This window comes from Micromesistius poutassou (genome assembly GCF_964030765.1).
Source record: "Micromesistius poutassou genome assembly, chromosome: 9".
Lineage (NCBI taxonomy): Eukaryota > Metazoa > Chordata > Actinopteri > Gadiformes > Gadidae > Micromesistius > Micromesistius poutassou.
In genome coordinates, this window is record NC_140279.1 from 16,071,777 (window position 1) to 16,084,787 (window position 13,011).

At 47.7% G+C, this 13,011-nt stretch overlaps 1 protein-coding gene across 1 annotated transcript in view; it reads left to right on the plus strand.

Moving 5' to 3' along the window:
• The window catches only part of herc2 (HECT and RLD domain containing E3 ubiquitin protein ligase 2), a 67,881-nt gene extending 60,283 nt beyond the window's left edge, over positions 1–7,598 (plus strand). Inside the window, 8 exon segments of the mRNA XM_084472939.1 lie at positions 7–11; positions 167–361; positions 804–838; positions 840–917; positions 3,494–3,684; positions 4,104–4,209; positions 4,550–4,762; positions 6,549–7,598. Of these exon segments, the coding sequence (XP_084329065.1) occupies positions 7–11; positions 167–361; positions 804–838; positions 840–917; positions 3,494–3,684; positions 4,104–4,209; positions 4,550–4,762; positions 6,549–6,821 (1,096 nt within the window). The 3' untranslated portion in view covers positions 6,822–7,598.
• Positions 7,599–13,011: the final 5,413 nt, after the last annotated feature.

The following is a 13,011-nucleotide window of genomic DNA, read 5'->3' on the forward strand; positions in this document are numbered from 1 at the left end:
CGCAAGGTTTAGTCGTTGTTTACCCCGCTGAAGGCATCGGCGACTTGACTTCACCTCACTAACCTCTTCCTCCTCCCCGCCCCTCCCCTCCCCTCCCCTCCCCTCCCCTCCCCTCCCCTCGCCTCGCCTCCCCTCCCCTCCCCACCCTCGCCTCCCCTCCCTCCAGGTGAGTCTGTGGACGACTGCGGCGGGGGCTACAGTGAGTCCATCGCCGAGATGTGCGAGGAACTGCAGAACGGCCTCACGCCGCTCCTCATCGTCACGCCCAACGGACGCGACGAGTCGGGCGCCAACCGGGACTGCTTCCTGCTCAACCCCGCTGCCAAGTCCCCGCTGCACATGAACATGTTCCGTTTCCTAGGTAACCTTAAACCTGTGATCTACCGCCTGCACACTTTTTAAAAAAATTTTTATACCTAACCTTTTCTAGTGATGAAGTGACCATTGAAAAAAGACAAGTAAGTGGAGCAAGCTACACAGGAAGCGTGCAAGAAGTTAAGCTATAGCTGCACAGCTAGCTACACCAGGAAGTGTAGTTTGTTATGCAGGAAGTGGACAGGACGCGTAAAAGGAAGTTTAGCTAGTTATACGTGTAGGTAGCTATTGACGCAAGCGAGCTTCACTACGTACATTGAAGGCGTAGCAAGGGAAGAGACCGAACCACCACGAGGATAACTTGAGAGAATGTCTCTGATGAATATCTTCATTACCTTTCCTTTAATGAATGTCTTTAAAAGAGTCTCCTAATTAAATTTTCCTTAATGAATGCCTGCATTTAATATCGCTAATGAATGTCTGTGCAGGTGTGCTCCTGGGCATCGCCATCCGCACAGGCAGCCCCCCTGAGTCTGAACCTGGCGGAGCCGGTGTGGAAACAGCTGGCCGGGATGAACCTCACCATCGCGGACCTCAGCGAGGTAGGCGACCCTCGACCCGTACCCACCAAACAAGTTTAGAACTTCTCTGCGCTGTTGTCGTTGTTATTGTTATACACTCACTGCTTAAGGAGTGTTGTGGTATTAGTAGCATCGATGCTATACCACTTTGACACTTGGTACTGGGTATGATACAGTACTACTTGAATGCTAGGATTTGAGGCTACTTGGAAAAAAACGTTGGGTAAAAGAGCTCCCTCAGCTTAGGTGTTTACATAACTTTATGAAAGCGCTCAAGCCTCCTTATCTGTTAAATAAGAGGTATTCTGTAGAGGACACATTCCTGGCCAGATTACAACCTAAAGCTGCTCTTTGAGTACCGGCAGCAACACTCGCGATCGCAGAGCGCCAGGAACCAGGATAGCCCCAGGATCAAGCACTCTTTGAAAGGAGCTATTTGTAACCAATGTACTGTACTGAATCACAAAATTAACAGGATATCAGAGATGAAGGAAACATAACTGGTCTCGCCGACCACGATGCTACAGCCAGTGTAATCTCCTTTGAATGTCCGTTCTGGGTCGGAGCGTTTGTTTTTGTGTTTGCTTGCCTTGTTATGATCCACCATTCTAATTCAAACAAATTGGAACACAGACACAGTGTGCCGACGCCACAGAAGCAAGCAAACTAACTGGATCAACTGAGATTGTACTAGATTTTACCCAACCTAAATAGGCTCGTCCTGTTTTGAGAAGGCTCCATGTTCGGAGCTGTGCTAAAACACGGGTGAATCTTGGAGCTGCATTCGAAAGATGGAGACTGCTTGGAGCCCGGAGAGATTCAAAGAGGGATGCCCCCTGAGCTGGTTTATAATTTGCAAACAATAAAAAAAATGCAAATGTAGCTGGTCATCTGTAGGACTCATCGTTGCGTTTCATTCTAGAATTATAATTATTGCACCAGTCTCAAATTATTCCGTGGCACTCGGCTCCTCTTGGGTTTGTGTTCACTCAGCGTCCCCAACCTGGCAACCCCCTGTGAGCTCCAGGTCTGTGGAGGATTGGGTTGGGCAGAGACTAACTCTTGAATTTGGACGGCCAAAGTACCCATTTTACCTCAACAAGGTTGCAGTTTGTCTTCAAGCACACAGATAAATCTGCAGTACTTTCAGCGCTGGGATTGTTAGGCTACCTGGGATGCGCCACCCACTGGCTACCCTCCGCGGAGACTACCCAGCCAGAAGCAGCTGATCATATAATTGTGCGAGCGGTGCCTCACAGGTAGCCTGCCTAAATCACAGTGCCAAAAATAGTGGCACATTATCTGTGTGTTTGGAGGCAAATCACAATGGCAGTTATGAATAAGCGACTATTTCGGAACGCATCGAAAGTCTTCGGAGGGGTGTATTTTCACCTCACATGCACAGGAACTAGGCCACTGTAACTCTGCATGTCAATGGAAGTGGCCAACGCAACAGTGAATTTGGAATAAAAAAAACGTAATTAACTTAGTCTTGAGTCTGGGCAAGACAGGCAAAAGCATATCTCGGCGTATCTCTTCAACATCCCAATACATAATTCATCTGGAAAGCAAACCAGTGTTTGAGGTCATTTGAATGTAAATAAACTGCCAGAGTGCATACAAACCCCCTCCAGGCCCTCCTGCAGAGGTCCAAGGCCCCTTTCCTAGAACTGTGTAGTCGCTGAACCGACAAAGCTCTTATCCAGCGTGACTTACATGTGAGACAATCTCACTACACCATCAAAGTTTGATGCTATAAAAAGTTAAACATTTCAATAAAACAACAGGGCGATATGAAGATCTCCGAATCAGAAAAGTAAACCCAGTGCACTGCGCGTCATCCGTCGGATGAAACGCCTTTTTTGTGGCGGAGCCTGTGCCAGCTCTCATGTGCTCCAGTTGTCCCTCAGCGTGTAGGCCTCCCCAAGCACGCTGCTATCATGAGCCCGGGTGACGGGGCTGGAAGAGCGTAGGAAGCCAGGAGGAGCATCCTCGCTCCACAAAGACTCCTTCTGTCTCCTCGCTTTTAGCCTTGAGATGCTGGAAAGGTTGAGGGGACGAGACCGCGGCACAAGACCGGGAAGGCATGCACCTCATGGAGTGCAGAGTGCAGGCCACGGATGCAACACGGAACAAGAACACACACATGCACACACACACAAGCACAGACACACACACGTACACACACAGTTTGCACAGGATGCATAGTCAATGTTGACATCATTGTTGACACTAAGCTCTTTCTATAGGGATAGTGTTGTGGTCACAGTGGCTAGTGTGCTGCTCTCTCATACAAGAGGATCTGTGTGCGATAAACCATTAAGCCGCGTTCACACCAAAAGCGACCAGGCGCCTGGCGCCTGGAGCGCGTCTATACGTTGACTTTGTATGGAGTCGCGGCGCCATTAGGCACCATAGAGCGAGATGCCCGCTAACCTCAGCCTGCTCCTTGATGACATGCGTCTGATGTTCTCTTCAGACAACATACCGCAAAAATCTATTTCACGCTCTCGATCTTAATCCCAAACGGCCGCGTTTCACCTCACGACCCCTTGACCCCCCCGGTGTGTGTGTGTTCGTGTTCGTGTTCCCGGCAGGTGGACAAAGACTTCATCCCGGGTCTGATGTACATCCGGGACAACGAGGCCACGGCGGAGGAGTTTGAGGGCATGACGCTGCCCTTCACGGTGCCCAACGCCAGCGGGCAGGACATCCAGCTCAGCTCCAAGCACGCCCACATCACCCTGGAGAACCGCGCCGAGTACGTCCGCCTGGCCATCAACTACAGGTGAGGAGGGCGGGGCGGGGGGGGGGGGGGGGGGGGGGGGCGGAGCTTGGTGGGCATGGATACACCTGGGAGGTGTCTCTGAAGTCATAGCGGTCGGCTGTAATACACTCGTCGTGTAGGATACAGAGGGACGCTCCCACACGGGATTTTAAAATGTTGTTGTTGTTGCCTTTTGGGTGAGGTTGTGTTTTGACATGTGACCTGATGAAATGTCTCTTTCTCTTCTCCTCCTCTTCTCTCCTCCTCTTCCCATCCCCTACTTCCTTTTCTCGTCTCCTCTCCCGCTCCCTTTTCCTCCTCCCCCCCCCCCCCTCCCCCCCCACCTCTCCTCCTCCCTTCCTCACATCCTGCTTCTGTCCTCCTTACTTACCCCCCTCTCCTCTCCTCTCCAACCCTCCTTTCTCCTCCTCCTCCTCCAGACTCCATGAGTTTGACGAGCAGGTGTCGGCGGTGCGGGAGGGGATGGCGCGGGTGGTGCCTGTACCCCTCCTCTCTCTCTTCACCGGCTATGAACTGGAGACCATGGTAAACACTGGTTGTTTTGATTGTGTGTGTGTGTTTATTATCGGGGTATGCGGCACGAAAGCTGCCCATCTCTCCCGTGTTTCACTCCCTCACTCCTCCCTCTCCTCTTACCCAACCGCTTATCTTCCACAAACTCCACCTTCCTCCCTCCATCCTCTCCCACCTACACCACTCTTATCTCCCCCACCCTTGCTCTCTCTCTCTCTCTCTCTCTCTCTCTCTCTCTCTCTCTCTCTCTCTCTCTCTCTCTCTCTCTCTCTCTCTCTCTCTCTCTCTCTCTCTCTCTCTCTCTCTCTCTTCCCCCCCACCCACCCACCTACCTCCCTCCCCGCCCCCCCAGGTGTGTGGCAGCCCCGACATCCCCCTCCACCTGCTCAAGTCGGTGGCCACCTACAAGGGCGTGGAGCCCACGTCTCCGCTCATCCACTGGTTCTGGGAGGTGATGGAGTCCTTCTCCACCACCGAGCGCTCCCTGTTCCTCAGGTTCGTCTGGGGACGCACGCGCCTGCCCCGCACCATCGCCGACTTCCGTGGACGGGACTTTGTTGTGCAGGTGAGCCACTGGTGGTCGTTTTTTTTTTGTTTGTTTTTATGTGTGCCTTTTCAGGTTTCTGAGATTTGTTTGGGGTTCAAAAGCTTTAAAATGTTTCCTGTCAACATTCATAACGATCCCTGCAGATCACATCCCTGCAGATCAAAAAGAATTGGCTTCAAAATACCTCAGATTGTTGTCGTCGTGTTGTGAGGAGACGTCTTTCATGGCGGATCTAACGTAGAAACACTATTGACAAACCTTGACAGGGGAAAGTGCCGTCATCAATACGTATATCAGAAGAAGCTGTGCGTGTGAGCGTACTTACTTGTCTTGTTTTGTATGAAGTCTGGCTCAAAGAGTTTTGGATGGTTTTGAAAATGTTATGAAATATTATTGAGTACAGGTGTGACTGAGTGCAATTACAAGCCTTTTTGAAAAACTGCCTCTTCTGACATCACAAGTAGGCGTGTCCACCTGCCACCTACCTCCATGTGTGCTGGATAGATCAGTCGACCAGCCTACCCAGTGGACTGTAGCAAACGTTGCTCATCTATCCGTCATACATCTAGGTGGACACGCCCACTTGTGATGTCAGAAGAGGCAGATTTTCCAAACGGCTAATCACACTCACACCTGGTGGTGTAATATGTCACCTTTAAGTTACTACGGGGTCACTTGACCAGAGGGGCCGCCATTCCTACCGTTTTTGATTCAGGGTTTAAGTTGTCTTTCAACCGCTGGACCGCTCCGTATCCAGGATAGCGGAGGACCTGCCATGTTGTAACTGAGCCCAGCCTAATATCACACACCACCTCTGGCTGTCAATTAGCATAACCTCCAGATGGTGGAGCCCCAAATCCAGAGGAGGACTCCCTACTTTCAGGGTGTGAAATGTCAGCCTCTGCTCTTTAAAGGGCAAGCACATGTTAAGTCAAACTACAGGGACCGTCCCGAACCAGCACCGCAGTCAGCGGGCATCACCTGGAGGAAGGCGGCCCTGACCGGTGTTTTAAAAGGAAAACCCAACACCCGGGTTGAGTTAGTCCCCGCCCACTATTGAAAACATTAAATGAAAGCCTCTGACCAACTTCTGGCGGACAGTTTATTTCCGATTTAGGGGGCGGGGCTATGATGCTGTCCAGGCTGTTGCTCTCTTGCACAAAGCCACTCCCTCTCTTTGATTTGATTGACGTTACCTGGTAACCTACAACTGCCAGTAATGACTAATGCATGCAGTAGCACACAGTTAACCTATAGAGGGCAATTTCATTAAATTTTATCCTACATTTTATGTACCATAAAACTAACTTTTTTCAAATTTCAAAATTGATGATGTCACAAGTGGCAACATCTCTAAATGTCTCGTAACGCCTCAGTTACACCCCCGGGTGGCCGACTAGGCCCCAGTGCGTCTGTTCACCCCTGCTCTTTTGAAGGTGACATATCACACCACCAGGTGTGAGTGTGATTAGCAGTTTACCAGCCAGTTTTGAAAATCCCTTCTGACATCACGAGTGGGCGTGTCCACCTAGACGTGTGCTGCACAGACCAGTCCCCCGGCCTCCCCAGTGGACCGTAGCAGCACACGTTGCTCATCTATCCGTCACACACACATCTAGGAGGTGGCCACGGCGATTTTCAAAACGGTCCTGCAACGGCCTAATCACACTCGCACCTAGCCGCACAACATGTCACCTTTTTAAAGTCTTCCCCTCGCCTTGACGAACCCGTCTTCCCTGTGTCCTGATTGGTCCCCCCCCCCCCCTCTCCCCTCCTCCCCCCTCCTCCCCCCACACGCTGCTAGGTGCTGGACAAGTACAACCCCCCGGACCACTTCCTCCCGGAGTCGTACACCTGCTTCTTCCTGCTGAAGCTGCCGCGGTACTCGTGCCGCCAGGTGCTGGAGGAGAAGCTGAAGTACGCCATCCACTTCTGCAAGTCCATCGACACGGACGACTACGCGCGCATCGCGCTGTCGGGCGAGCCGGCGGCCGACGACAGCAGCGAGGACTCTGACAACGAGGACGCCGACTCCTTTGCGTCCGACTCCACGCAGGACTACCTGACGGGCCACTGAGCCACTCTCCAGCCTCTCCCGCCCCCCCCCCCCCACCCCACCCCGCCCTCGCCATCTGAGGTGGAGGACGGCGGTCCTGTTGAAGATCTCACATATGTATGTATGTAAACACGTTGTGTCGTACATGCGTCGTAAACCAAGAAAGCAAGAGGGGGGAGGGGAGGGGAGGGGGGGGAGAAAACATGTGCAATCAGCCCCTCCCTCTGAGAGCGTTCAGAGCCGCCACAGGAAGTGGCGATTTGGAGACTTGGATGGATCAGACGGGAAGTTCTGGGTTGAAGTTTGCCTCTGGTGGGAGTTTCTCGGAGCTGCCACGAGGATGAATGATGAGGATGATGATGATGATGATGATGATGATGATGTTATTGTTGTGTTTTCAGAAAAATTCTGTATATTAGAGTTTAAAATAGCATAGAAACTCACGCCAAGAACTGCGCTAGCCCTCGCACTGGTTCCTAGTCTGTACATAGAAATCGACGTGTGATTAAGACAAATATAAGTAGAGTTATCGATTACGTTCACGGCGGTGGTCATGTTCTCTTTATAGGGTTCCTTTTCTAAAAAACGACAACATAAAGGGGTTCGTTTTGGCCTTCAGAACGGACTAGCGGGTTATTTTACAAATCCCGTACCCACCATCCCACCGCCCTCATTACCTATGTGCACTGTCTCCATGACGAATGTATATATAATATGATTGTGCCATGTATTCACGAGAAAAACAAAGCTCATTCCGCTGTAATCAATGTTAATATGTTTCTGTGAATAAATTTAAATTAAAAGAATGTGAACTGTGTCCGTTTGTATTTCTTGGCGTCTTCAAACTGCCCAGGTGGGTTCAAGAATTACTTTTATTACAAAAACTTTTATGTAGCATGTATGGATCACATCAATGCCTAGGTCTAACATTTTTTAAATGGGATGGAAAGCCGTAAAGTATTTGTAACGTGAGGATTAAGGTTATCCTAACGGTTGAAATCTGTGCTTGTGTTTTCGACAATTGGGTCACAGGTTTATTTCAGTCGGCAGTTGTGTCTGGCTTTCTACTTTTGGGTTTTTATGTTCCTCCGAATACTTATTCCTGCCCCCTGAAACACTCTTAAATTTCCATTTGGGGCAATATAACCACCATAACACAGTCATCGTGGATTAATGCCCTAAATTAGCCGATCCCGTTACATCTGTGTTTGTGTGTGTTGAGTAGGATTACAGAAACCGAGCGTTAAGCGCATTGCGCGCCAGTCTGTCCGCGTGCGAGCCGGGTCGCTCCAGTGGGTCTCTCCACTGTATCTTTAGGTGGTCGCGAGGCCCCTCACGTGCTGAGGGGGGAGAACCTATGATGTCGGTAGTTCACTCGGCTCAGATCTCCTGGTGCTGTGGGTCTCGTCTCGTGCTGAAGCTTGGACACGCATTCCTCCGAGTGTGTAATACCAGCCGCGCCTAATAGGCCTATAGTGGTGTCTTCTCACCACCAGAGTGGTTCAAAGACCTCCTCACACACGGTTGAGCATGAGAGAAGGAGAAATAACCGGACAGTGTAATTTGGCTTAACAATCGTGAGCATTCTTGGGAGACTTAGCTCTGCCCCCCCCCCCCCACACACACACCGTTATAATGGCACAGTACACTATGGTGGCTCTGAGAGTCAGGTGATTCAAGTACAGTCTGGTCTGGAAGGGTTTCTGGCCTCGATCCCTAGTACCACCCCTCACCTTCTTCTAGGAAATGTTACGTAGGCCCGCCCTGTGAACACATTCGGTCACACGGTCACATTCACATTCCATCCCCCAAACGTAGGACTGCCACCCGACCGCTTTATCACCGCATTATCTTTAGAACGTGTTATTGAGTTGTTATGGTTCAGTTATTTAGTAGCCTATATATTATTTTGTAATCATAATTGAGGCAGTTCTATGCGAAGTGATTTTGTTGCAATATTTATTTTTTCGGATCATTTTTGATAATATTATGGTTATGAATGTAGGCCAACTCCAAGTAGGCCTACAACAATAATGGACCGTTGTTACTTGAGATAGCTCTAGGAAGTGCCTCCGGTGGCACGGTTCGTTTGCACCAACACTGAACAAGTGTTGATGTAGCTGACGGACAGAGACCTGTCTCCCGCATGCAGTCGCATGATGCCTGCGCTCGAATCCTGCGTAGTGCAACGCGCGCACCGTCCCCGTTCAGCGTCCCGCTACGTCTCGCCGCCTTGTGATCTTCTCCACTCAAGCCTCCTCGATGTTCGTCTCTTCCCTACGTCACGAGGTCTCATCCTCTGATGCTGCTGGTCACACACACACGCTTGGGGCAATATCTGAATAACTGTTTCAAAGACGATTTCAATCTGGCGTAGCTACTCGGCTAAACGGCACTCAAAATCACTTTAGATTGTTGGTTGTTTTTATTTTTGGTGCATTACTTTGCTAATTAAAAAATGTCCAAGGACCAAATGTAGTAGCGCACTGTTTCTATTTTACCTTTTTACATCCAGGTAGATAACAGGCGATTCACTCTCAAGGGTGATCTGGTCTAATTATCAACAAGACTTTCACATTTTCCATAACGTGAGTATTGTTATCCATTGACAAATCATTCATATGGGGTATTTTAGCTATTTTTGTTAAACCGCCCTAGGCCTTTGAACCACTCTTTTCTTCTTCAGAGGTTGTTGGAGCCCCCTGGCACGGCATCATCACTATCGGTTGGTCGTCCATGTGACTCCACAAGCCCTTTTCGAACCCCGGGCTAACATTGTTGCAAGCACAGCTGGCCTGCAGGTGACCTGAGCACCTCAATAGGAACAGGCTAAATACTGTCCGGGCAACTCAGCGTCTCAATGATCTCTCTGATTTTGTAAACTTTTTTTGACTTAAAGGGGTAGTTCGGGATTTTGGACATCAGACCTCATTTCCAAGTGAGCCAGTGTGTTATTTATCATTGGAGACAGTTGTAATGTACTACTCAAGTACTGAAAGTAAAAGTGCAAGTATTGTGTCAAAAGTTTGAATATCATATTGTTTATATTATTTCAAATATTTAAACTGAAGGACACACAATTCCTTTGGCTGTAGCAGCAGTACAAAGAAAGGAATATAATGCAGAGTTGTCTTAAAGCTGTCAAAGGCCACATACAAGTGTTTATGTAAAAAAAACAACTAAAACATCTCAAAGGCCAGAGAGGTATTCCAAGAAAACGGCTAAGTGACAAACATGGGTAAGTTAAAGCACAATTCCGGTATTTTGCACGTTGAGCCCCCTTTCTGGTTTGTCTAGGTTGAAATAGAGTGGTTCACACAGACAATTTGACTATTGGTCCTGTCTCGGCTATTTGGCTCATTTAGAATCACCCCTGCCTGCTTCAGAATGGCTGGCGAGTGGCAATGTGCATACACAAACCTGTCCTTAAAACAACCCTAATCGTTCGTACTCAGAAATATGAAACTCACCGAGTGGTTAGTGGTGTTCGTTGATGTTCCAAATCAAGTATGATAACGAAATGCTGTTTCTGTTGTGTTTTAGTGCACATTTATCTCATTTTGTAAATCTGATTGATTTCTTTTGGAAGACTCATTGCTCATTGACCGGAAATGGAAAGAGGGGCTGTTTACATTTGGTTGTAGTCTTTTCGCTCGGTTCTAGCCCTACTGTTGAGACGGAGAACCGAGCGAAAAGACTACAACCAAACGTAAACATATAATTGTAACGAGTAACGATTCAGCACATGAAAAATGTATTGGAGTAAAAGTATTAAACCCTATTATGTAGTGAAGTAAAAGTGGAAGTAGGAGAAAAAAATAATACTCCAGTAAAGTACAGATACAGCATTTTAGTACTTAAGTATAGTAGTGAAGTAGTTCTACTTCGTTACTATACATCTCTGCTGCTAGCCTGCCAATAAAAACAGTTGTACCCACTCTACAGTACACCCAAGGCAAACCAATTATAACGCCAGACTATCGATGTAAATGTCTGTGTTGATAGAATAATGTTAGAAATAAAACTATCCTTGTATCGCAATGATCGCATTACATTTTGAGGGAATACTTTCTTAGCAGCGGCGGAATTTCACTTTGCTCTGGTGTAGCAACTAGTAATTCACTACAGCAGAACGTAAACAGAGAAGCGCACTCCAGGTAATATCAGTCCGCCAGTGCAGTAGCCTGTTTCCAACTACAGGGATTATAAACTAAATGCAATGCGATGCAAGGGTAGTTTTATTTCTAACATTATTCTATCAACACAGACATTTACATAGATAGTCTGGAGTTATACTGTAATTGGTTTGCCTCAGGTGTACTGTGGAGTGGGTACAACTGTTTTTATTGGCAGGCTAGCAGTTCCCATTGACCTGCGCTAGCCTAGCACCAGCGATCTCTGCAACTAGAAGGACTGATGAAACGTGTTGAAAACGGTCTCCAATGATAAATAACACACTGGCTCACTTGGAAATGAGATCCGATGTCCAAAAATCGAACTACCCCTTTAAGCCCTGAACTTTGAACTGTGTGACCCCGCAACACCCTAAATCTTCTGAACAATGTCAAGTGCCGGATTTGGTTTGTTAATATCATGACCTGCCACTCCAAATGCCCTAACGAAGCCGTTAACAGTTTATGTTCACACACTCATAATCATGGTCGTTCATGTTTTGTTGTGGGAGGAGGAGGAAGGGGAGGAGGAGGGATGAGGAAGAAGGAGGCGGCGGATTGAGTTTTCTCTCTATCAGGAGAATCAGGAGAGGATGTGAAACAAGGCTGCTGCCTATTCCACCACTAAAGCCCTCTCTCTCTCCCACCTCCCTGCACCAGCTCCCCCCAGGCCGCTGACCTGCTGTTCCTCCAGATATTCGGCAGAGGAGTCGGTTCCTTGCGTCTCTGAGGACGAGCAGCAGCAGGAGACCTGCACACGGCCTCCCTCCTCCACACTTCAGTCCTCCTGGACCACGTATAGACCTTCTCCTAGACCTCCACGCAGCCACCCAACTCATGGACCAACTCAAAGCCTCCCAATTAGGACTCTATACCAGGCGGTAACCCTCCTTCACGTTGTTATTATTAGTATTTTTTTATTTGAACCTTTTTTTTTTTAAACCAAGATCCTTGGTTTTTTTTATCTTCATCATCATCATCATTTTCGTCATCACATCCCATAATTGTTTCTCGATTTCAAAAACACAGACAAGGTATGATTCTATGTTTCTCTTTCTGTGTATGTCTATGGTTTCTGGTTCACTAGAAATCCACTTTGCATGTTGTCCATCTGTCAGTTTTTCAATTTCTTTCTATACTTTCTATATAAATTAATTGTTGGATCAGGTTTTTTGGTTACATTGGTTATGTTTGATCAATATTTGAATTACAACTCCCTAATATTATCCAACGTGATTTTACACTAGAAAACCTGCCTGATTCCCCAGTTTGACAAACTTTAGTAAAAATGTAATATCAGTCACAGCTAAATTTAGTAATTTCTTAAATGACAAAATGTGAATGTAAATAGAGACACACTGTGATGCAATGTAATAAGCTCCCTTCTTGTTTGCCTTTCTCGGTCATAACTCCTGCCGACCACAAACATGAGGAAGTGACCGTAATAATTGGGTGAAATCGGGTGATGACATGCTAATTTCCACCAAGATAATTTAATAGTTCACAGATATTATTAAAGACCAACAACACCCACCCCTCCTCACCACACACATACACACACACACCCTCAATGACATGCTTCCGATTCGCTGATTCAAAACCCTTCAGTTCGAAACTGTGTCTTGTTGAACAAGAAAAAAATGTATTTGATTTGAGGAGAAGGAGAGCACAGAGAGACACAATAGAGAGATGCCGTACAGAGAGGGACACAGTAGAGAGGCGACCGCAGAGACAGATCCAGTATAAAGAGAGAGACAGTAAAGAGAGAGCCTGTATAAAGAGGTGCAGTAGAGAGAGCCAGGACCTTTTTAGTTTTTTTACGATTGTTTTTATGTATAATTTATTCAGATTTACATATTTTTATTATCAAATTTCTTTAACAATTCCAGCAAAAATAATTGGTATTGTCATTAGATTGCGGTTGTGGAGATCAGGTGGGATCAGATCATTTCTAGCAGCTGAGCTCAAGTTATTCAGCTAAGCCCTGTAACGTGCCTCTAGTGCACCTCCTGACAGATCACACACACACACACACACAC